The sequence below is a fragment of the Octopus bimaculoides genome, chromosome 2, assembly GCF_046866305.1.
Source record: "Octopus bimaculoides isolate indiv1 chromosome 2, ASM4686630v1, whole genome shotgun sequence".
Taxonomy (NCBI): Eukaryota; Metazoa; Mollusca; class Cephalopoda; order Octopoda; family Octopodidae; genus Octopus; species Octopus bimaculoides.
In genome coordinates, this window is record NC_142929.1 from 38,476,250 (window position 1) to 38,503,116 (window position 26,867).

Consider the following 26,867-nt stretch of genomic DNA (forward strand, 5'->3'; position numbering starts at 1 on the left):
CCTGGATCTCACCAACAAATTCAGGAGTTCTTTTCTGATCAGAATGATTAGAGTGAGTTTTCCAAGCTGCCGTTCCTTCATAATCACCATTAGACTCATTCAACTCTATCCAAATCCTCTGCACTATCCTCAGATTGACACCCAAACACTCTGAAATGTTCGTATTGGAGCTTTCACACAAATGCCAAGCAGTGCAACATGTTGTTTCCAAATTTATGGCTGAGTGACTAGTGTCATGATGCTGTTTTTCTCACAGATAGCGCCCAACTACCGCTGCTATACTGTGTAGTCAACAAAATCAGAAACATACAATGTGCATGTGCGAAATTAAAAATATAAAATGGCAACAATTTACTCATTGCACCCTGAATATATATATATATATATATATATATATATATATATATATATATATATATATATATATATATATACATATATATATGTATACACACACACATACATGTACACATGTGTGCATGCACATGTGCGCTCGCGCATGCACATACACACACATACATGTACACATGTGTGCATGCACATGTGCGCTCGCGCATGCACATACACACACACACACTCACACACACGCACACACACGCATAATATATTATTATTTTACCAACATTTGCTGGAGAAAATAATTGTATCAGGCACTAAAATTTGAGACTGAATAAATATTTGCAATATTTTTCTTACATTTGTAGTTTATGGTAGTTAAATATCTTTGAATGATATATTTCTTGAATAACATTTCTTAGAATGGTTGCTAAGACTGCCTCAATGCAATCTAAAAACATAATACTTCTTTCCTTTCACTGAAAGTCTAACTTTGAAAAAAAATAGGATGAATTTTATATTTAATTAACCTATTTTGTTTTTTCCTTCTCCCCCACCCTGTGATCTACACAAATATTTAATCTAAAGCATCATTTTGTTTACAGAAACTAAAGAAATGTGTTTTTATCAATTGAAAAGCATAGTGCTAATTTTGATTTCTCTATTATTTTCAAGAAAGTGTGTTTTCCTTTTTTTTTTCTTTTTTTTTTTTCTGAGAGATAGTCTTCTGTCCTGCAGACAGGTTTAGCCTATATCCCTTCAAAGTGAATATATTAAATTCTGTATAAATGAATATGAATTCCCTATGCTCAAACAAATGCCTTACCTTGTATCACAGGATTTTGTTTCACTTCATAATCGAGTGGTCTTCAGGCAGTTTCAGACATCATGTCTTATAGTATGAGATGTATATCTACCTTTCACCTTTTACCTGTTATCTTTTACTTGTTTCAGTCATTAGTCTGTGGCCATGCTGGGGCATTGCCTTGAAGAAATTTTTAGTTGAATGAATCAACCCTAGTACTTATTTTTTAAAGCCTGGTACTTATTCTATTGATATCTTTTGCTGGACTGCTAAGTTACAGAAATGAAAACACACCAAAACAGATTGTCAAGCAGTGGTGGGGGACAAACAAGGATACAACCCCCCCCACACACACACACACATACATACATACACACACGCACACAAACACACACACACACACACATATGTATACGACTAGCTTCTTTCAGTTTCTGTCTACCAAATCCCCTCACAAGGCTTTGGTCAGCTTGAGGTTATAGTAGAAGACCATGGGACCGAATACTACCTATGAATATGAGTTCAATTATAACATATCTGATATGATTTGTAAAATACCATTTTAGGTTCCTTATCACAAAATGTGTTATTCATAACTAAGATCATAAAATTTACCATTAAGATTAGAAATATTTGTATGGATTCTAGCGTTGATGTTGGAAAGACTAAGTTAGAAATGTATGGGTTGATAGCTGTCCACATGTATAAATTTTAGCACCATTCTCTTTTCTCTTAAAGTCTAATTTATGAGGATTTTTGATATCTCCACTAATCTGATTTTCTTTCTTATATTCATGTGTGTTTTTGTATTATGTATATCTTCATTTTGAAAATATTATCAGTAACTTTAATCATATTTTTGAAAATCTATGTAATGTTTCAAGTTTTGTTTAGCCATTGCTTGTATATAGGAATATTGTCACAAAAATTATTCCTTCATTTTGTCAAATGAATATAACTAAAAGAAAATCTTTCAAAGATTTGCAACATTTATTGATTAAGAGATAGTATTAAATTCAATTTATTTAATTGCTGTTGCAATATCTTCCTCATATAAAAAAGTATTAAGTGATAAGTTGTGCATCATTTTGTTTTGTGGAGAACGTTTTTTCAGTATTTATTTTTAAAAACTGTTTTCTTCTCTCCAACAAAATTTCACTTACACTGTATGAGAGAGGATTCACCTGTCTTTTCCTTTGGTTCTCTTTGAGGATTCTCTGCATTAGCGTTCTGGTTTTTTAGTAAGATTATGACATTAGTTATTTGTTTGCAAGATTCTTAGAAATTTTTCATTTTATAAAAAGATCTTTCTGTTTGCCATATGCATTTGTAGAACTTCTTAACATTATTTTACTAAGTTCAAGATTTTGACAATTGTATTTTTGATTTTGTTCCCCAAATTAGGTTGTTGAAAGTGTAACAGTTGAACATGTGTTGTGACAAGTGGAATAACATTATAGATAAATTTTCTCTCTTATTTATTGAAATGTTTTGGATAATTCCTTATTTTCAACAAGAGCAAAAATCATTAAAAGTTTTAATTTTAGAAAAAAATCTTAAAAAAAAATATAATGTAAATTTATCTAATTCTAACTGCTTTATTTATTTTCACAGATTCCTGCTAAACCATCTCTGCTGGAAGCTGATCTCAAAGCACCCGATACTAATAAGGCATATATAGCTCTTTGTACTGTGAAGATGTTACAGGAGCAGTTAGTGTAAGTGTAGCTTATTATAGTCAAATGAAATCTGCAATTTTTCTGGAAAGACCTTCATGACATACTCAGCATAAACTTATATCAAAGGGTAAAGAAAAGAAACCTGATTATCCCAAATACTGTGAAATAAGGCTGTTGTTCAGTACTTGGTCGATTTTTGCAAGAATGCTGCCAAATAGATTTGTATCTGACATTCTTAAATATCAACTTCCTCAGAGTCAGTGTAGTTTTGAAACTAATGAAGTCTTACCGACATGGTCTTTGTACTAAAGTAAACTTAACCTATTAGCATTCAGATTACTCTGTCAAATGTTATGCTTATTTATTCACATTGTTTTTAATTAATCATGCATTATCTTATAGCTTTGAGACTTCAATGACATTATAGGGTAGGTATAAGAGGCAGGATCTAGTCAGTTTGAATTAAAACAGGTAGAATATTTAGGCTGGATATAGCCACTTTAAATGCTAAAGGGTTAAGATGAATAGTTTTATGCATTAATTGAGATGATCATATAACCAATGGATTCAATAATTATAAGAGAGGAATATGTTGGAAAGCTAAACTGTTCACTGGTGTTTCTTCAAATAATTACTTAGTTTCATGATTACTGAATTAGTGATGACCTTTCCCAAATCCTTTCTAGTTATAAATGGGCCAATAACATGATCATGAAATAGCATTTCAAAGACATGCTGATGATGTAACTCTAATTGGTGATTTAGAAAAAAACTGCATAAAGAATGATTTTTTATTCTGCAGAAGCTGCTCATTTCCTTGGAGTACTTATAGTCAGCATGGAGGATATTAAATTACTATCCGTTTTCATATTTGCATGATTTACAGAGCTACAAATAGTAAATCAATTTAGATAACTTTAAGAAAATATATCAATGTTACATTTCTCAAATATAGTGTCTTTGTATCTTTTTTTTAAAAAAAGGAACTAATATTTTAATTCGTATGAAATAAATTTTGGGGAATTTCTCTTTCTGAAATTTTCATTGTTGTAATTATGTTTATTGCCAAACCATTCTTGGAGTTATGTTATATGGTTTACACTAGGTAAATGCTGTTCTTAAAGAGTAACATTAATGCCATGTGAATACTATGGTCACAGCCCTTTTCTTTAGACCTCACTCAACAAAATATAGGGTTTAATAGAACATTCAGCCTTTAAAATATTTGATATAACTCCCTTTCTGGAGACATTAGAAACTAAAACTATTTAAGAATTTTAAATTCCATTTCCTTTGCTTCTAACAGTTTCGGTATTTTAAGTCTTTTAAGTAAATAATTCTGAAACTGAGATATTTATTGCAAAAGATTTTTGGCATTTGTTCATACATTTTCTGTTACATTATTTTGGTGTCTCTCATCTCCTTCACATTTCTGAGCTAAGAACTTCAACTATTTGCTATAACACTTATTTTAGGATCGAGTATACTAACAAAATTGTCAAACTACTTAAATCTTAATGTCTTTTAGTGGAATTATTATAAGTTTTGGACTGATGAATAAACAGAAGACATACAGAAAGAAGGAAAAATGTAAATGTAAAAAAAATGTAAATGATAGTTTATCAACTTAGAGGCAATCATTTTGCTTCATATTTACAACACATACTTCCTTTGTTCTATGAACCACAGGACCGAGAAAATACTTTTCCTTTTTTGTATTATTATAATGCTCAAATACTTAGCATTTAAATTTTCCCATTAACCTCACTAACTCCCATCACGACTGTCTTATAAAATGAAAAGGCAACCATGAACTATGAGTAATTTCTTTTCTCTCCCTGATAAAACGATTTATAAAACATACCCTTACACATATGGGATTTTCGACAGTGCTCTATTTGCAATTTATTGTATACAGCGTTGCACAAGCAATCATCTTGGGAATTCAACTTGAAGCAAATTTATTGTAGGATGACATTTTTATTGCCAAACCATTTTCTAACAGTCTTGTGCGGTACTCTAGAGACATATGTCTTGTGCATATATTATTTCAGTTTTGTACACTTTAACTAATTTTTACTTTCTTGTTAGAAATCACTGTTTTCAACTGCTTGATATTTTTGGTGGATAAATGTCATTTGATCAGTTTTATATTTTAAAGTTGTTCATTTTTGTTTTCCTGTTGACTCAGGAACCCAGATGTATGAATACTACTGTCATACAATTCCAGATTGATTAATTATAAATAGTTCTTACTGTTTGTATATAATTTGCATTAACATTAGCTGCATTAAAATAACCAGTCTGTGGTAGTTTAGCATTTTAATGTAACCTCCAAGAATTTGCTTGTATAACAACAAATTGACTTATGACTACAAATCTTTCTTTCAAATATTATGATTGATTTCATAAACATATTCTATTGTCATCATGATCATGATTACATCAACTTCATTATAAAGGTTGTTTCTATGCTTTGAGTAGAAAGTTTTATTTACTACTTTCTGTTAGAAAATAGAAAAAGGTATTTGTTTGATCAATTTGAACTCATCATCTCTGTATATTCCTTATTTATTTTATTGATACTTAAGAGGGAAAAATTAATTCTCATGTAATATTTTAAAATGTAAATAATTTAATCTTTTTATCCATTATTTAAAACTTAACACTAAAAACTTAATTTTTTTAGCTTATATGAATTTATGAATAAGTTTAACACATTTAAACAATTATATTACTGGAAAGAAAATCAATAATTATCAGAAATCACAATAATTTTGTGACTTACTGAATTTCTGTAGCAAAGTTCAAATCAAATGAAAATATTTTCATTTGTGTCATTTTCTCTTTTGAGAGAATTTTACACAGGCACACAAGCATGCACACACACACACACACACACACACAGATACATACATACATGCCTGTCTATATATATATTTATATATATATATATATATATATATATATATATAAAGCAATTAAGAGTATGAAGACTGGGAAAGCCCCCGGCCCATCAGGAATCACTGCAGAGATGCTCAAAATATCTGGCAGTGTTGGCTATAGCCTAGTCACCCGTATTACGAACCAGGTGATACACGAAGGAGTCATACCCTATGACTGGTGTAGCAGCATCATAGTCAACTGCTACAAAGGTAAAGGGGACGCTTTAGATACAAATAATTACAGAGGCATCAAGCTGTTAGATCAGGTTATGAAAGTTACAGAGAGGGTCATAGCCCAACTAATTAGGGAGCGAATCAATTTAGATGAGATGCAGTTTGGGTTCGTGCCAGGTAAAAGCACTACTGATGCCTTATTTCTAGTGAGACAGTTGCAAGAGAAATACCTAGCTAAGGATAAACCTCTGTACCTGGCTTTCGTTGACATGGAGAAAGCCTTTGACAGGGTCCCCCGATCCCTTATCTGGTGGTCAATGAGGAAACTTGGGATAGAAGAATGGTTAGTGAGAGCTGTGCGAGCCATGTACAGAGATGCTGCCAGTAAGGTGAGGGTTGGAAATGAGTACAGCAATGAATTCCGGGTAGAGGTAGGGGTCCACCAAGGTTCCGTCCTCAGCCCCCTATTATTTACCATAGTCCTCCAGGCAATCACAGAGGAGTTCAAGACAGGTTGCCCCTGGGAGCTCCTCTATGCTGATGACCTTGCCCTAATTGCGGAGTCACTATCAGAACTAGAGGAGAAGTTTCAGGTGTGGAAGCAAGGTCTAGAATTGAAGGGCCTTAGAGTCAACCTAGCTAAAACCAAAATCCTAATAAGTAGGAAGGTAGATAAAACACAAACCCCTTCAGGTAGATGGCCCTGCTCAGTATGTAGAAAAGGAGTAGGTAGTAACTCTATAAGATGTACCCGGTGCAAGCTATGGACACATAAGAGGTGCAGCAACATCAAAGGCAGGTTAACTAGCAAGTTAGTTTTTGTTTGTGGCAGATGTTCAGGTGCAATAAAGACTGCAAACAAACAGGAAACAACTTCTATCTCATTCCAGGGTGAAAAACTAGAGGTAGTCGATAGCTTCCGCTATCTGGGCGACCAAGTTAGTAGTGGGGGTGGGTGCGCTGAAAGTGTAGCTGCTAGAATAAGAATAGCCTGGGCAAAGTTTAGAGAGCTCTTACCCCTGCTGGCGACAAAGGGACTCTCACTCAGAGTAAAAGGCAGACTGTATGACGCATGCGTACGAACAACCATGCTACATGGCAGTGAAACATGGGCTGTAACTGCTGAGGACATACGTAAGCTCGCAAGGAATGAAGCCAGTATGCTCCGTTGGATGTGTAATGTCAATGTGAATACCCGTCAGAGTGTAAGTATCTTGAGAGAAAAGCTGAACATTAGAAGCATCAGTTGTGGCGTGCAAGAGAGACGATTGCGCTGGTATGGACATGTGGTGAGAATGGAGGAGGATAGCTGCGTGAAAAAGTGCCACACCCTAACAGTTGAGGGAACCCGTGGAAGAGGTAGGCCCAGGAAGACCTGGGCTGAGGTGGTGAGGCAAGACCTTCGTACATTGGGCCTCACCGAGGCGATGACTACGGACCGAGACCTTTGGAAATGGGCTGTGCGTGAGAAGACCCGGCAAGCCAAGTAAGATCGTTGCCAGTGCCCCTGGACTGGTTCTTGTGCGGGTGGCACATGAGATGCACCATTTTGAGCGTGGCCGTTGCCAGTACCGCCTGACTGGCTCCTGTAGGATTTTCGAGCGAGATCGTTGCCAGTGCCCCTGGACTGGCTTGTGCGGGTGGCACATAAAAGACACCATTTCGAGCGTGGCCGTTTTTGTGCGGGTGACACGTAAAAGCACCCACTACACTCTCTGAGTGGTTGACGTTAGGAAGGGCATCCAGCTGTAGAAACTCTGCCAAATCAGACTGGAGCCTGGTGTTGCCATCCGGTTTCACCAGTCCTCAGTCAAATCGTCCAACCCATGCTAGCATGGAAAGCGGACGTTAAACGATGATGATGATGATGATGATATATATATATATACATACATACAGATATATATCATCATCATCATCATTTAATGTCCGCTTTCCATGGTAGCACGGGTTGGACGATTTGATTGGGGACTGGCGAACCAGATGGCTACACCAGACTCCAATCTGATCTGGCAGAGTTTCTACAGCTGGATGCCCTTCCTAATGCCAACCACTCCGAGAATATATATATTGAAGTAGATTTTCTATAACAAGATACTCATTCTGTCACCACTCACAAAACCTTGGTCAACCTGGAGCTACAGTAGAAGACACTTGCTCAAGGTACCATACAGTGAGATGGAATCTAAAACAGACATATGACTGCATAGTTCTCTATTTGTTTTTGTTTGAAAATGTTATAAAATGGACATATTCTTTTATTCTTTTACTTATTTCAATCATCTGACTGTGGCCATGCTGGAGCACCGCCTTTAGTCAAACAGTTCGATTCCAGGACTTATTCTTTGTAAGCCTAGTACTTGTTTTATCGGTCTGTTTTGCCGAACCGCTAATTTATGGGGATGTAAGCACACCAGCATCAGTTGTCAAGCGATGCTGAGGGGACAGACACAGACACACAAACACATACACACACATACATGCATATATATATATATATATATATATATATATATATATATATATATATATATATATATATATATATATATATACATAATATACATATCAGAAGCATCAGTTGTGGCGTTCTTGAGAGAAAAGCTGAACATTAGAAGCATCAGTTGTGGCGTGCAAGAGAGACGATTGCGCTGGTATGGACATGTGGTGAGAATGGAGGAGGATAGCTGCGTGAAAAAGTGCCACACCCTAACAGTTGAGGGAACCCGTGGAAGAGGTAGGCCCAGGAAGACCTGGGCTGAGGTGGTGAGGCAAGACCTTCGTACATTGGGCCTCACCGAGGCGATGACTACGGACCGAGACCTTTGGAAATGGGCTGTGCGTGAGAAGACCCGGCAAGCCAAGTAAGATCGTTGCCAGTGCCCCTGGACTGGTTCTTGTGCGGGTGGCACATGAGATGCACCATTTTGAGCGTGGCCGTTGCCAGTACCGCCTGACTGGCTCCTGTAGGATTTTCGAGCGAGATCGTTGCCAGTGCCCCTGGACTGGCTTGTGCGGGTGGCACATAAAAGACACCATTTCGAGCGTGGCCGTTTTCGTGCGGGTGACACGTAAAAGCACCCACTACACTCTCTGAGTGGTTGGCGTTAGGAAGGGCATCCAGCTGTAGAAACTCTGCCAAATCAGACTGGAGCCTGGTGTTGCCATCCGGTTTCACCAGTCCTCAGTCAAATCGTCCAACCCATGCTAGCATGGAAAGCGGACGTTAAACGATGATGATGATGATGATGATATTGTATAAAGGATTGTGGGTAAGGCCAAAATAATGTGAAGTAAATGCAAAGTAAATCACAAGAAAACAAATATGTGAATTAATGTAGACTTACCTTGTTTTCAATATTTCGGGGTGCCTGCAACATTGGCAACATTCGTCAATTTCTTGAAAATGGGGTCATAACCCCGAAATATTGAAAACAAGGTAAGTCTACATTAATTGACATATTTTTTGTTCTTGTGATTTTCCTTGCATTTACTTCGCATTGTTTTGGCTTTACCCATGATCCTTTATACAATATATACACGACAGACTTCTTTAAGTTTTCATCTACCAAATCGACTCACAAGGCTTTGGTAGGCTCGAGGCTATAGTAGAAGACACTTGCACAAGATGTCATGCAGTGGGACTGAACCCAGAACCATGTGGTTGGTAAGCAAGCCACTTATCACACATCATTCTTGTACCTATATAGAACTTACAGAAACTTTTAAGAATGGGAGAGTGAAAAAGATTACAGATAAATGTAAATATTGAAAAATGCATTTTGATAGCCCAAACTGTTGTTTTCTAAAAATCATGCAATGCTGATTATTATATTTCTGTTGTCAGCCTAACAAATATATTTCTAGACAAATACAACTATAAGAATGCCATTAATATTACTGATAGTTTTGTTCAAGTGTCTTTGAAATCCTACTGCATTTCACATAGAATTTTTGGTCCCTCAAAGTCCTCTTCATGTATATGTTGAGCTACCTTTCTTGGCTGTACATTTTGGTTTGAAAAATTCAACTAGTTGCCAGAGAAAGTTTATTTTGAATATTAGTGCTTATTTTATTGATACAAGGGTGGACTGAAAAGTTCATAAGCTGACTACATCTGCTCCAAAGAAGGCCAAGGTCGTTTCATCTGCAGAGAAGATGATAGTGTCAGTTTTTGGGGATGCAAAAGGCATTGTGTTTATTGATTATCTTAAAAAGGACCACACCATCAATGGAAAGTACTGTGCCAATGTGTTAAGGCAGTTGCAAAAGGTTATCAAGACTAAATGTTCAGGAAAACTGCCAAAAAAGGGCCTTGTTTCAACAAGTCATTGGTTTCAATGGTTGATGTGTATGACTGTGGTTTTGAATTGGTTGATCAGCCTCCTTAGAGGTGTTTGGTGTTAAGAAGGGCATCCAGCTGTCGAAACATTGCCAGATCAGCTTGGAGCCTGGTGCAGCTGCTGGCTCTCCAGACCTCAGTCAAACTGCCAAACTTATGCCAGCATGATGATCATCAGCATCACCGTTTAATATCCGCTTTCCATGCTATATATATCATCATCATCATCATCATCGTTTAACGTCCGCTTTCCATGCTAGCATGGGTTGGACGATTTGACTGAGGACTGGTGAAACCGGATGGCAACACCAGGCTCCAGTCTGATTTGGCAGAGTTTCTACAGCTGGATGCCCTTATATATATATATAAGACAAGGCATAAATAATGGTCATTGCATATTTTTCTTTATTGTAGTAAATATACATATATCTGTGTGTGTATGCATATATGTATATATATATATATGCATATGTTTATACACACACACATAAATATATATTTATATACATATCTTTACATATATATATAAAAGTGTGTGTATGCATATGCACATATGTATTTATGGCATGTAAAAATAAACAAATAATATAACAATGCCTTACATATTATAATTTTAGGTTTATTATTATATACATCTATAAAGGTGACAGCCAGGCAAAATGCTTACTGACATTTCATCAAGCTTTACATACTGGGTTCAAATTCTGCCAAGGTTGACTTTGCTTTTCATCCTTTTGAGATTGATAAAATAAGTACCAGTTGGGCACTAGATTTGATGAATCGATTTAATCCCTTTCCTGAAATTGCTGGTCTTCTAGTAATAACACTCCTGATGTTATTCAATGATTTGAAATCATTGTTATATAACATTTATATTGATTTTCATTTGATTTAAATACATTTAATCAAGACACTTAAATTGTTTGGTATTTTCTTTTTGTTTGCAGTGCCACTGAAAAGAGAGCTCAAGAATATGAGAATCGAGCAGACATTGCTGAATTTGAACTAATTCAGCTACAGGGAAAATTACAAGCAATGACTAAAATAGGCAAAGATTTGAATACATCAGCCATTCTGATTTCAGATAAAATCACTGAATCCACTAGTTTACCCTCAACACAAACAGGGAAAGCTCTAAAAAAATCTCTAGCAAAAACCCCAAAGAGTAAAAAGAAATAATTTATATTTCCTTTTACAAGGAAAGTAAATGTAATAATAATTGATTTACAAAAAGTCTTTGACTTAATAAATTCTGTTTGAATGACTATATGACTCTGTGTTGGTTTTTAATTATTAAATTCTACTTTAACTCACACAAATTAAATTGATACTGCATAATTAATCACAATGAATTCATAACTGATTGTATTATTCTAATTTACCTTCAATTTCTAGGATTTCACTGTTATATCAAGCCGTTGAGTTTTGATTGTACATGGATTTATGCCAATTGTCATTTCATTTGTTGAAATTGCACAAATCTGAGAATCTTCAATCTCATTTTTATATTTATTAAATGAATGCGATGTTGTGCTTTGAACTACTCCCTGTCAGCACAATGTATAGGAAACAACGTTGACAAGTGGCTCATTTTCATCTATGTTTTTTTGTATTACCTTTTAGTTTAAATTATTCACCCAAAATTCTATTTACAGGGTGAGTCAAAAGAGGCACCCAATTCCTGTTTTAGGGTTGATATGTATGACTTCCCAATTGAGAGATACTTTTGACTCCTTGTTCTTGTTTTATGGGTTGGGATATCAACAACGTGATACATGATCCAGATTTAGTAACTTTCAAAACTGTCAGGAATAACCTACAAAACAACAAAGAAAGGCACAACTTCTTGGAAACTAGGTGCTACTTGACTCACTCTGTATTTTCATGCAATAAAAGTCAAGTAAATCTAAATACTTTAAATTCTCAGAAAATACATTTATCACTTATGATTAAAAATGCTGTGAATTTCAAGACAGCTCATTAAATTTCATTTGCATTTAAAAAATTCTTTACTGAATTATAATTCTTGTACTTTTTTCTATATTTGTTTGTAGTTATTCTTTACTTGCTTCATTGATAACTTGAAAATTGTCTGTTTTGCTTCACCCAACTCTCTCTTTACTGCAATACACACTGTTTACCATGTTTATTACTTTCCCACTATAATTTTAATAATCAATACATAATAGATTGGTTAGAATGCATTAGGAATGAATCACAAGACAGATTCTTCAAGCTGAGCCAACTAGCAGGAGACCTAGGGGTAGACTAAGATTGAGATGGTTGGATAATATCTATGGTGTCAGCTGGTCCTGCTTGGGAATCCAGCTGGAAAGTGTTATGGTTATTTCTAATAGAACCCTATGGAAGAGGTGCATGCGGACTCTATCTCCATTACCCTACAAGAAATAGTGGATGGCAAAAATGGATGGATTGAATACATAATAAATCTAGTAAAATTAGAACTTAAAATATTGGCTAAAAATATTAGTTCTCTTTCTATCAACCCAATATATATTAGGGGTGTTTTGGCAATAACGCTGCTGATGTTATTCAAATTGTATTAACATTTCCGGATTCTATTTTAACTTAAATTGTAAAATTTTTTCCAAAATATTCATAATTCATGAATCATGCATGATGTTTATGACATTAGGGGTTTTCTCATTTTCCAGAAAATATTTTAGATTCATCAATGAAAGTGTCATCATGTTTTTCAAAATTTGAAATGAATTTCTTTTGACTATTAGACTGAAGGCAATTCCTCAAATATCCTGAAGGTTTTGGGACTTTTGTTATTGGGCATATTTCTTGTACAGGTTCATTTGTCCAAATTTTCTGAAAATATTAAAAAGATATATATTACTAATTTTAACTTTGAAAATGAAAAAAAAAAGCAATCTTTTCTTATCACATTTTAACAATAGACAACTGGATTAACTAATCTGATCATTGAGGGAATTGCTTATCAAATCCAAAATTTGTATTTCTTTTTTCTATTTCTGCAGTTTTTCAAGAATTATGCAGTTTCATCTACCAAATTCATTCACAAGACATTGGCAAGCCTGGGGCTAGAATAGAAAACACTTGCCCAAGTGTTGTATTGTGGCAGTGAACCTGAAATCATGTGGTTGCAAAGTGAGCTTCTTAGCCACACAGTCAGGCCTGCATCTATGCAGAGGTGCTGAAAAATTCCTGGCTTTAAAGGTATTGTGAAAGGCCTGGTTGGAGGCCCAACCTTCTGAGTTCTCTTATGGGGGCTTAGAAAAACTGAAGAACCACTGCAGTAAGTGTGTTAATCTGAAATAACCATCATAAAATTATAATTAATTGATCCTCCAGGAACTTTTCAGCACCCTCTTGTACATATACACTTTAGGTTATTTTAATGTCTTTTTTTATTTAGTTTCATTATTCCTAGATCACTATACAAACATGTGTTTGAACATTTAGTTTGTTTATAAAAAATAATGATCAATTAAAAATTAAAATTCTGTAGGCTGTACTCAAATTATTTCCTTAGTTTTCTTACTCCATTTAGCTTGTTAAAACTTCTTGCATATTTACAAAAATTAGGGGGCTCCTTATACACGAAGGTTCCTTATATGGTAAGTCATTATTCAATGTGTTCTTTCTTCTTTAAAACAGTAGGTGGGGATATGAGGAAGACTTTGGGCACTATTTTAAGCAGGTTGAGAAGCTGCATTATGTAGCTTAAACATATGGATTTGTTTATTGATTAGTGAGTCTAATGTTAACTTTAAGACTAAGTAGCATATTTGCAAAACTGTAAAAGTAAACATAAGACAGAAAAATACTGTGATTGTAAAACTTGTTAAATAACACATTCTTTATTTACTGTATTGAAACAACCTCTTATAATTCTTCTAAATTACTATAATAATAACCTAGAATATTTCTACTAAATTATTAGAAACACTATCTTAATTTACTTTGCTACAGATATAGAACAAATTTTATACATTATGACAACCTTAAAAGAATCTAAAGGTTGTCTTACTTCATCTGGTTCCCTTCTCCACCTCAAAACTGGTTCTTCATCACCATGGAAACCACTGAAGCTCAATATTAATGGTTCTTCATTAATGCTGTAAATGTTAATCAAGGGGAAAATATTATCACAAAAAGAAAAAAAAAAATGTTTGATATCTATTTATTCTTATTTGCTTGTACAATAATTAACTTAAGTTTCAGTGGTATACTTGCTGATTCAGAAAGATTTTATTTATTTATTCAATCAATGCCAAATTGTATTAAGCTAATGCAGAAGGGTATAATTTAATGTTAAACTTTTGACCAAGAAAAAAGATTTCAGAAATAAACACTAAATTAAAGAACAAAATCTTATCAATTGATTGAAAATGTCATAAGATATTCTAGTATCTTGTATCAATTTAATGGATTTTTTTTATTAAGTACAAGATCAGTACTTATAGGTGAATGAACATCATTGATTAAATGATTTTAATATATTACTTTTAAAGATAAGGTGGTGAGCTAGCAGAATCATTAGCATGCTGGGCAAAATGCTTAGCAGCATTTCATCCATTTTTACATTCTAAGTTAAAATTCCACTAAGGTCAACTTTGCCTTTTGTCCTTTCAAGGTCAATAAATAAGTGCAGGTTGAGCACTGGGGTTGATGTAATCGACTTACCCACCTCCCCAAAATTGCTGGCCTTGCGCCAAAATTTGAAACCAATATATTACTTTTAAAGATAATGATTTTGATTTTAATAATATTTTAAAAAAGATTAAAAGCAGTTTCAACTCCAGCAGGATTTGAACTCTGAAGAATCTGGCATCAAACTAGATATGTATCTAGTTAAGCAATGCACAGTTTTAATCACCTATAACATCCTTTTTATCTTTTCTTATCTTAAAATATCTTTTGCTAAATGTTCATTTCATGCCCATCCAGTAATGGAAAGGTTCAATATTTATAACTTAATAGTGAAGCTGAAAGTTATGAGACAGTGGTTACTTAAAGGATTACATAACTATAGAACATTCAATACTACTTCTATTTCTGCTGCTGCTACTGCTATTCTGCTGCTGCTACTCTGCTGCTGCTACTACTACTACTACTACTATGCAATATAATTTAATTCTAAATAAGCAAACAAAATCCTGGTTTGTGAGTTTTTATCATGTATGTTTGACCCCTGAGCTATTCTGTTACATAGCAGTCTAGAATGACATATTTAATAGCAATTGCTTCAATTTAAATGGCAGTAAAATCCCAACCAGTTGATATTATGAGCCAATACAAATTAAGTAGTATCAGATTATAATGTATGAAATTATTATCCTAAGTACCAAGCTTGAAAGTTCTAATTCATGGCAATTAAATTTACCAACTCATATTTCAAACAATTTTGTAAGAAGGAAACAACTAATTCAATAGTTTAACTAACGATATAAAGATTGTTGCACTACTTACTTAGCCTCCAGAAGGCAAACCACTGGTTTCTCTGATATCTTTAGTCTAGCAACAAGATTTAAATAAAGTGAGTCTGAGATGTCTATAATACTAGGAGATGATGTTGAATTTGGAGTGTTGAAACTGCTGAGTTTTCTGTTATAAAACTTGAAGTCTTCTCCATCAATTGTTGACAAACTACATGCCTCAAAACTATTTGAAGCAAGTTCTGTTGCACATGTAGATGAAAGGTCACTGATATTGCTAGAAAATGATAATTTTCGACAATCCAAAATTTCTTTAGTCTGTTTAACATCATACTCAGAAAATTCCAATCGATATTTTGATTCATGGTAGTCATGAAGGGTTGCTTTTGACTGATCAATCTTTGAAGGTTCTTTTTCATTTACGAAATGTATCTTATTAGTCATGCTTGGAATAAACTTAACTGAAATATGATCAGACTCCATTTTCTGTGTCATCAAAACATCTGCTGATGGTATTTGTTTGATTAAATTTTCATTATCAATTATTCTATTACTAAAATAATTTCCTTCTTTAAGTTGGTCATATTTTGATAAGTTACTTGAATTGGGAGCAATTTCTTTTGGTTGCTGATTGATATACATTAATTTATTGCCGTTAGATTCTGATGAGATATCTTGGTTCATCTGATTACTGAAGGAATTCTGTCTTTCAATGATAGCATTTCTGCTTTGAGATTTTCCATTTTCTTTATTCTCCTTAAAGTGGGTTTCTTCATTGCCATTCTCACACTTTGTTTTCATCAGTTTTTCTAATTTCTTTGTTGAAGGTAAAATATTTTCTGAACTTTTTTTCTGTACTTTGGACCATATCCTTGGTGATACCTCTTGTTTATTATTTAAAACTCTTGGGGAAACACTATTGATATTACTTTCCCTTTCTTGACACTGCTCATTGTTTAAATTATATAAGCTTGCCTCGCTATTGTAATGCTGTTTCTTCGTGTCTTGGATTCCATTAATGTTTTGATCACAGAACTCAGGTTTAATTGTAAATTGTTTTGGTAACTCTTTACTTTTGTTGCCATTTAGCAAACGAATTTCAGTTTTATCGTACATTGTTTCTTCAGATTTTAACGATATTCCATTGTTATTTTTGTTAGTATTTAAGAAATGTTGTGGAGAGTTAGTATGTGATAAATTTTGAGAATAATGTTGCTCATTTATTTTGGAAAGTTCTGCTGTTTTAAGATCAGTAATTAGCTCTGATGGAGAATCTTCTAATGGACATGCCTTAATTTCTTTTAGTGATTCATCAAGATTATTGAGATATATTTCACCACTTTCTGTTTGCTGCTCACTTAAAGAGGGCTGCAATTCCAGAATGGCCTGCTTGTTTTGTTTTATAACTGTTTCATTTAAATGAGAGAAATTGTTACTGGAAGGATTTTGTTCAGGTATAACATGACAAATTGTAGAATCTAATAAATCTATTCCTTCTGCAGATTGTCGATTGGTTACATTATCAATGACATCTGGAAGAATGTTTTTAGAGCTAATCTCCAACTTTTCAATCAAGGAATGATCATTTACTTTTGAGTTATAAGCAGTTGTTCTTGACATGCCCTCATGAAATAACTCACTGGCTTTGTTATTGAAATCAGATATTGGTTTCTGTTTATTAGAACATAATTCTGTATTCTCTTGGTTTAGCTGCCATAATGTTTCTTTATTATTGTTCTGCTTGTCTTCCATTATTGTTTCATTAGACAGTGTGTCATCATTACAGGAAGCTAATATACAAGGGATATCATTTTCAAGAAATAACTCATTGTTCTCCATTAGGTTTTTCTTGTAGTCATCAGCTGATACAAGATCTTTCATAGTGGCTGGTGGTGAAAAGATCTCATAGATGGATAAGTTACCATCTCCTACACCAATCCAGAGCATATTATCATGAGGTAAGAAGCAAGTAACCCTTTGTTCATTTAGTTTTTCATCATCCTAGAGAGAGAGAGATATAAATATTAGTATGCAATCTCAGTATAACGACTTTAATTATAGACTAATAGTGTTTCTTAGATCATACTTTTACTTTGAATACTACCAATGAATAAGAATATACCAATAATTTTAGATTTCTTATTAGAATAACTGTATGCATTTTACACCAATGTATGAAATAAATTAATAATAGGTTGTAAAAATTAAGAAAATAAATAACAGTGCTAGATGAGTTGTGGTGCAACACATACACATGAAATGATTTTCTTGATATTGTTGAGTGGTTAGTAATGAGAATTCAACTCTAAAATAAGATATCTCCTTGAACCATTCAGGAACCTAAAAACTACTGCTTAGCTGATACATATTTCCAGCAGTGAAATAGACTGCAGTTTGTAGTGTCGAAACCATAACATAATTTTTATTGTGAATATAAATTTAGGTTTCATTTCTTGACTCTGGATCCTGTATTTCAGTGACAGATGTTTTTAAGCTATTCACATGGTTTCGTTGATAAAAGTATTTCATATAAATCATTGGACATTTGAAAGACAGATATAGAACTCAGTGTCCTGAAATGAAATTCTAATCATATAAAATAGGTAAATTTGTACCTCTTTTGGAATAGGAATCCATCCATTTCTGATATCATATTTCATTTTACAAGTCAACAAATCTGGATCCCATATTTCAGTAACAGAAGATCCTTTTAAGCTAATCCATACTCCATGTTCGCATGGTTTCATTGATAAAACTATTTCATATGGATTGTCAGACAGTTGAAAGGCAGATATAGAGTCCAGTGTCCTGAAATAGAATTTTAATTATCACTAAAAATGAATGTGTTTTACAATCATTTTAAATTCCTTATCATTTTCAAGTTAATTCTTGGCTTTAAGGATAAACTGTTTGAAACTATGTGGAATGTTAATGATATTAAATATATCTAGAATCTCTTTCTAAATTATATTTCTAACTTAAGGATTAAAGTATTATTAATGACTTATAAACCCTTAGTTTACTTCTAAAAACTTTATATCTCAGTGATTCAATAGAAAATTATAGTGGAATGTTTCTCTGTTGATTTATCCAATTTCATGGCAGGCTTTAGCTTAAAATTGCAAGTTTACAAAACATTTGTCAATTATAATTGCAAGTGTGTGTGGTCTGGTAGCTTTTAGTAATGTTATGCTATTTCTTTTAGGTGCCTCTTCAGCTTCAAGCAGACATAGACACAGATATACTCTTGGCTTACCTAACTTAACTTAGTGAGACACCATGAATGTAACAACTAGAGGGAGAGAAAACCACATAAGCACGACTCTGATAGTCATTTAAGGCTGGAAGGGCTGGAGCAATGTGAAATTAAGCACCTTGCTCCAGATACAATGTGCTACCTGGTCCAGAAAACCAACCCATGAGCTTATGATTGTGAGCTCAACATTCTAACCACTAGACTATGTACCTTCACTGATAACTATATTGTATATCTAATACATTCAACAAGAAACTTTTCCTTTCTACAATAACTATCTAAACTAAGATAGACTGTGTCATTAATAGTTAAGAGCATTCACTTAAATTAGAATGTGTTATTAATAATGGAATATTAACCATTTAGCATTCAGATTGCTCTGTCAAATGTACTGCTTATTTATTCACATTGTTTTGAATTAATCAAGCGTTATCTTGTGGCTTCAAGATTTTGATGATGTGATTGTTTATTTTTAGAATGACATTGTAGGGTAGGTATGAGATGTTGGATCTGGTCACTTTGAACATAAAAGAGGCAGAATATTTTAGTTGGATATGGTCAGTTTAAATGCTAAAGAGTTAATCAGATTTTCAATTCATTGAAAAGCCCTAGCATATTATTGGCTTGTCTCTCTGTGTCTCAGACATGCAGGATACTTATTAAAGAATTGTTTTTAACTTTTCAAAAATAGTAATAAACTTTCTGAAATGAGGTTTCAGAAATTTCAACATTATATCAAATCAATGCTTTGTTAAATTTCATTTCACCTTATTTAAATAAGATGTCTTTTATTTCTTTATCCTTTACTAGTTTCAGTCATTAGACTATGGCCATGCTGGGGCTTCACCTTGAAGGATTTTAGTTGACCAAATTGACCCCAGTACTTATATTTTAAGTTTGGTACTTATATTGATCTGTTTTGCCAAACCACCAAGTTACAGTGATGTAAACACACCAACACTGGTTGTCAAGCAGTGGTGGGGACAAACACAGATACAAAGACACACACACACACACACACACACACACACACACACACACACACACACACACACACGTAAAAAGCACTCAGTTCACTCTATGGGGTGGCTGGTATTAGGAAGGGCATCCAGCTGTAAAAAACCATACCAAAACAGACACAATAGTGTGGTGTTGCCTTCTATCTGGCCAGCTCCTGTCAAACTGTCCAGTCCCTGCCAGCATGGAAGATAGACGTTAAATGATGATGATGATGATGATAATGATGATAATGATGAAGATGATGATATATGACGGGCTTCTTTCAGTTACCATCTACCAAATCCACAAGGCTTTGGTTGGCTTGAGACTATAGGAGAAGACACTATCACAAATCCAGAACCATGTAGCTGGGAAGCAAACTTCTTACTACACAGCCACACCTGTGCCTCGTGTGTTTTTCTTGAGATAAAAAGATAAATATTTTTCTTGATGCCTAAACATTGGTTTAAGTATTTCAAATGATATGATATCCTTACTTCCCATGACTAAAATTATTAATCCTCTTCATCTCACTACAAACAATAATAATAATATCTCTGTAGTTGTAGGTGCATTAGGAACTATCCCTAAAGATTTGAACAGATGAGGAAATAGGCGTAACACCTAGTTTAGAGCAGCTCCAGAAAACAGTATTATTAGGTACAGCTAGGATGCTTACGAAGGTTTTTTGACATCTAAGGTTATTTGTTGTAGCCCAATGTTAGGAATGTTTCTTTTCCAACAGTCTAATCTGTTGTGCATATATGAAATAATAATAATAATAATAATAATAATAATAATAATAATGATAATAATAATAATAATCATAATTTTAGCACAAGATCAGCAAGTTCAAGGAGTGGGTAAGTCAATAACATCCACCTCAGTGTTCAACTGGTACTTATTTTATCAGCCCTGAAAGGATGAAAGGCAAAGTTGACCTCAGCAGAATTTGAACTCAGAACATGAAGACAGACGACATGCTGCTAAGCAACGTGCTAATGATTCTGCCAGCTGTGACTCTCAGTGGTAAACTAAGAGAAAGCATTTCTATCAATATTTTAGAAATTTTAAGAACTTTACTATAAGTAATCAATAAAAAAAAAAGAAAGAAAGAAATATGTGAATTCTATGCATCTTTCTCCTTATAATTCCTTAATTTTAAATTCAATACCTTTGCTATTTATTGTTATTTGATCAGCAGAAGTTATAAAGTAATTCAAGGGCTGGGAGTTTTGTGCTTTGGCACTTCTCAAACACTTATCATCAAACCTATCTGTATTGTTATATATGAAAAAAAGACATACATATTTCATTACACAGTCATCTTCTTTCAGAACATAGATTTGGGACAGGTAATTAAAACTGAAGTCATTTCAGCCTGAAGGTGATTAGTGTGTAATAGAAAAAAAAAACAAGAAAAGAAGAGTATTTCTACATAAGATGTAAGCTGTTGCTAGAACTGTCTTGATTGCATTGTCCTATTATTCTAGCTATGACTATCATATCTTTTTAGGAATATATAAGACTACATTATTGAGTGTATTTTTTCTTAAGACCATAGAGTGTGATGTAAGGAAGATTTGTTCAGTGACCATGTTGAGGTTCCCATTGACTCAGAATATAAGGATTAGGAACATATACAGCTCAGACTGCAAGTTCAAAAGAGAAAATGCCATTTGTTTCTGGTTATCCAAAATAAGTGAGCAAAAAGTTGTCAGTTAAATGCATGTATATGTGCAAGTATTTGTCAAAGTGTATGTGTGTGTGTAGCTTCATGAATTGTGTATGTATGTTTGTATAGTTTTAGCTTAGGACTAGGAAAAGTATCCATATCCTTTTTAATCCCTCTTAAAATGTGAGTATTTAATTCCTGATGCATGTATGTACTGGAACATAATTTAAAAGTTAATATATAAATATGATAAATTTTCCATACAAAGCAGATAGGATAAAAACTCTGTTGGCTGAGGCACACCACAAGGTGTCTTCCCAGATAAGAAGAGATGTGATTGGTGCCTGGTTTAGTGGAATATACAAGACATCTGCAAGACTATTTGGGCTGATAGATGCATCCTGAAAATTAAAAAAGATATATTGTTAGAAAACTTCTCAATTCTACACTTAGTCTTTAGCATATATTCAACATGTACAAAACAAAATTTACATAAGTGTACATTTTTCTTTTTTATATACAGTATTTATTTTAGGATTTAATTGTTATACATTCTCAATGGAAACCCAATAGTTAAGATCCCACCCTTTTAGAATACTTCAAAGCAGTTACTGAGAGGAGGGAATAAAAGGGACAGAAGAAAGAGGAGAAGGGATACATTTAGCTAGAATGTTGGAAACTGAATATTTAGATAGTGTTTATATTTCTTAATTTATACGTTTCTGAAAGAATTTTAACTCTAATCAAAAATGAGTTGTGAATGAATGCAAATACAAACTGTTGAAGGAAAAGTATTATGCAAAACGCCACTCAATAGTTTAGATTCTTATGTAACTGAACTATTATAATATTCCCAAGCTAATAATGATTCAGCAATAGTTCCAAAGTGTAGCTTAATCTCACATATATTTTTCATTGAAAATATTCACCATAAAGTTTTCACCAAAAATGTTATCTTTACCATGAAAATTGAGATACTTTTTCAGTTCATTTCCCCAGTATTTATTTTTCTTGGAAAATATTTTTTTTCAAGTGCTTGGTATAATTTCAAAATCCAGAACATTTCAACTTTTCTAGAATTTTTTAACTGACAGTATTTTAAATGATTTTCTTTAAAGTTTGGACATTGGACTATTGAAAAACAAGTTTTAAGTTAAGCTCAAACATTGCTGCTGCTACTGTGTTGTGCTCTGTAAGAAAGTAAACAGTGCTCTGTTTATTTAACTGCAAATAGAAGCTAGGATTGGTAATGAGACAGTATAAGCTCTGTCCAAAAAGAGAACAGACTTTTTAAACAGTGCATCAACCAAATGGAACATCATGTTCACAACTGATATACAAGTACTGTGATCTTGATGTTTAGTATTATAATAGCCAAATCACACAACATTAGCTAGACACTGATCTACATCTACAAGAGTGAGTGTATATGTAATGTATTTGGTGAGTTGTCACAAGTTGAGCAAGGAAATGTTTGAAAGTAGTGCATTTTTGTGAAATCATCTTTCTGATGGAGAAACCATTTGCAGAAATATTTCTAGTGTTACTTCTAGTGTTGCTTCAGGCTTGGAAAGGATTTTTTTTTTAGTCATGTGTTATGTCTCACATGGTACCAGCGTTTCACATTGTGAAATTGCATATTGTATTCCATGAAAATTGTCATCTAACTATCAATGAAATTTGCATTGCAGTAGACATCTACAAAATTTGTGCCATGTGGTTTGAAGAATGATTGATGATACATAGTGTTGTCACAAAATCTGTGAACAAAAGGAGGTCTGAGTCACAGTTGTTAAGCAACTGTTTGATTGTGTGAATTATGATTAAGACTTTCTGAAGTGTCATAACAGGTGATCTTACATGAGTGTGTGGCTGTGATGCTGAAAAAAAGAACAGTAATTGTAGTGGTTGAATTGTGGTCACTGTAACTAAAAACAGTACATCAGAGTCACTCAAATGTTGATCATCGTTGTTTTCTCATTGTAAGGGCGTCAACCTTGAGTTTATCTAACTATTCAGATTACTCTATCAAATGTAATGCTTTATACACATTGTTTTGAATTAATCATGCATTATCTTGTAGCTTTGAGATTTTGATGATGTGGTTGTTTATTTTATGGATGGCATTGTAGGGTAAGTGTAAAAAGCTGGATCTAGCTTTTTAGAACATAAAACAAGTAGACTATTTGGATGTGATGTGGCCAGTTTAAATACTAAAGGGTTAACATGGTCAGGATAAATAAAGAATTTTACTTATTTTATCTTGAGACATTTGAGAAAGGAAGTGTCATAGATAGTGACATTCATAAAAAACCTCACATTAAGAATTTGTAAGAAGACTTTAAAGCTCAATTCAAGGGTCCTCTAAACATGGAAACTCCTGAATATTGTTTCTCAATTTGAAATGGATGTGAAAAGTGCAAATTTAGACACATTTTTTAAAGAAGAATTTATTGAAATGACTTTTGACTTTGAAATGAAGTCTATGTTTATACTTAATGAAATTGAATATTACTGGATAAATAAAAAACTTGCAAAATATGCCAAGATTTGTGCAACTGTTGAACTCATTTTACTCGTGTTTCCAAGTTAGTGTATGGTGGAATCTGCATTTATCCATATGCATTATTTACTAAGCAAACAGAGAAGCACTTTGGACATGGAACACAGGAAAATGGTGCTTTGTAGCTCAAATTCACAAATTTTCAACCGAATACTTGCAATTTTCTCCATCCCTACTGAACCTGTCATCTGTCTTTCCCATTAGAAAGTTATTCATGCATTAAAGGTGCATTTATATTTATGGTTTGCTAATTAATTTGTCCAGAGGTGAATGGAATTTAAATTTTGTTACAAGGGGTGTATCAAGTAAGAAGTTTAAGAAATCCTCTATACAGAAAGGAGTATTTGGGAATATTTAAAAATCATTGCTTAAAATAATTTTAGGCTATCAAATAATATTTTAAAATTCTATCAAATATCATTGTTTTATTCTGATAATGAAGTCAAAATAAAATATTTTTACTTCAAGAAGGCAAAATCTTAATTAATTAAAATTAATCTCCAAAGAAAATTATGTAGATTAGTATAAAAAAAAGATTGGCCTATAGATGATAGAATTTCAAATCCTTTTATAATTATTGTATAATAGTAAGAAACATAGTTTTCATATAATCACAAATAGAAAGCATGTGCTATAGTCAAATGAGAATAACAACATCTGGCTATAAAAATATTTACCAATGATGCCTGTACATGACATTATTTTTAACATGGAATTGTATCCCAAGTTGAAAGCAAGTACTACAGTCACATAAGAGAAACAAACAACATCTTGCTATAAAAATATTTACCGACAATGTCTGCAAATGACATTATTTTAAAAATAGAATTGTATATGTAAAAGTGGTAAAAGTGACTACATCCCTATCAAATTTTTTTATCTATTGTTCGTCAATACTATTCTTTTATAAAATATCATGAAATAAATCAATAACAACTTAAAATCAATGCTAAATTTGGTCTTAGGTTTCAGATACATGATAGCTTAGTCTTTTTCCGTCCATTAGACTAAATTTATAATTTGATTATCAGACAATCTATGCAACTCAGTAGAAGAAAGAATAAAACTATTATTATTGTTGTTATTCATCTTCAAAGAATAATTTTTTTTCAAATTTACAGCTACAGGAAGTACTTTTTTAATTCATTTAATATAACTATTCTAAATTTAAATGTGTCTTTTTTAGGGCTGTGATTTCCTGAAAATTGTGTTATATCTTTTTATTTGATTCATTAATCTTGTTCAACAATTAAAGTATATTAAACAAATTTAAATCCTGCTATTTCCTAAGCAGTTAGCCTTTGATAAAAATTTAGGACTTCAAAAGAATAAGAAAATGAGGTGATATATAAACCAACAACTGACAGGAAATGTTTTGTCACAATGCCATAAGAAATAGAAAAATACCACCCCCACTGAACTTTATACATTTTAAATACAAGGAAATGTCTGTTTTGCTAGTCTTTTAAATTCTAAGATTTTAGATGTATTAAAAAACAACTTCTCCAAGTGATGTATTCATAAATAGGTTGACTGAAAGAGACATTGTGGATGTGAGTTTAAAGCTCACTTTTGGAATAAAATGATTCAATATAATCAGTAAAAATTCTGCTACTTTTATTTTACATGAATCAGTATACTTAAATGAAGTAACATAACTTAAAGTGGTTGAGATCACGAAAAAAAAAAAAAAAAAAATCACAAATCATTAACAAAGATTTTATAGTTTAACAAAAGATGTTCAGAATTTGTGAATATAGAATTTTGTTCACTTCAAGAACAATGATAAATGTATTGTACTAGAGCAGAAAAATTTTTACCCCGATCACAAAGTGAAAAGTTAATTTCCACCCAGTTTTGATAAGAAAATGTTTTAAATAAAACATTCAAGGTTTTTAGAGATGAGGATACAAAATAATTGTAAAAGAGGAAATTGCTAAGTTAACATTTCAGAACTTTACTGTTTATAGTTGAAACAAATTGTAAGATATTTTAGTCATATTGGGTTTCTTTTATTAACTAAAACAAAACAACAACAACAAAAAAAAAGACTATTTAAAACTCTACTGTTAGGAATATATTTTTCAGCAAAGTGGGGAAAAATGTGTTATCTGAGTCAAAATAAATTTTATTATATTTTGTCTTCTTTACTTTTAGTTTCTTTATTTCAGTTTTGGGTGATGTCCCTAAAAGATAATATTCCATTTGCTGTATTTCTTCTTTTAATCCATTCAAAAATATATTAATGTTTGTTGACATTTGCAACTTTTCCTGTAGTAGTTTGATATGAGGAAAACCCTTTGGGTAAATGCTTCTGAGAATCATGGGGTGTCGACATGTACGACTGAAGAAAGATAAATAGTGGCTTATTGGAAGTGAACTCTGATGTATGTATAACATTGTTTTTCAGCAATTGCTTTAAATCTTTTAAATCATTCATAGTATACTTTCCGTATGCTCTATTATACATGCAAGTAGCTAAGTCCACTACATAATTAGATTTAAGCCCAAAGTACCATCTGGTTAACCAAAGATTTAAGGGAATTAATTCCATTCCTATTTATAAAAATTCTAAGTGCATTTAAAAGAAATTGTATTGTTATAACCACACAGAATTGTTGTTCTTGTTTAGCTCCAAGTAAAACCATCATTAGAGAGGTTCCA

General features: G+C 32.9%; 2 protein-coding genes across 4 annotated transcripts in view; one reads left to right on the top strand and one right to left on the bottom strand.

Annotated features, from left to right (window-relative positions):
• The window catches only part of LOC106873453 (axonemal dynein light chain domain-containing protein 1), a 103,902-nt gene extending 92,356 nt beyond the window's left edge, over window positions 1-11,546 (top strand). For all 3 annotated transcript variants that reach the window (XM_014920813.3, XM_014920812.3, XM_089343602.1), the window contains exons 26-27: window positions 2,756-2,859; window positions 11,229-11,546. In XM_014920813.3, coding sequence (XP_014776299.1) covers window positions 2,756-2,859; window positions 11,229-11,460 — 336 coding nt within the window. In that variant the 3' untranslated portion in view covers window positions 11,461-11,546. The remainder of the gene's footprint in view (window positions 1-2,755; window positions 2,860-11,228) is intronic.
• Window positions 10,885-26,867, bottom strand: part of LOC106873452 (uncharacterized) — a 180,445-nt gene continuing 164,462 nt past the window's right edge. The window contains exons 25-29 of the mRNA XM_014920810.3: window positions 21,905-22,041; window positions 18,326-18,518; window positions 15,745-17,711; window positions 14,303-14,390; window positions 10,885-13,119 (exon numbers count right to left, since the gene is read on the bottom strand). Of these exons, the coding sequence (XP_014776296.2) occupies window positions 12,946-13,119; window positions 14,303-14,390; window positions 15,745-17,711; window positions 18,326-18,518; window positions 21,905-22,041 (2,559 nt within the window). The 3' untranslated portion in view covers window positions 10,885-12,945. The remainder of the gene's footprint in view (window positions 13,120-14,302; window positions 14,391-15,744; window positions 17,712-18,325; window positions 18,519-21,904; window positions 22,042-26,867) is intronic.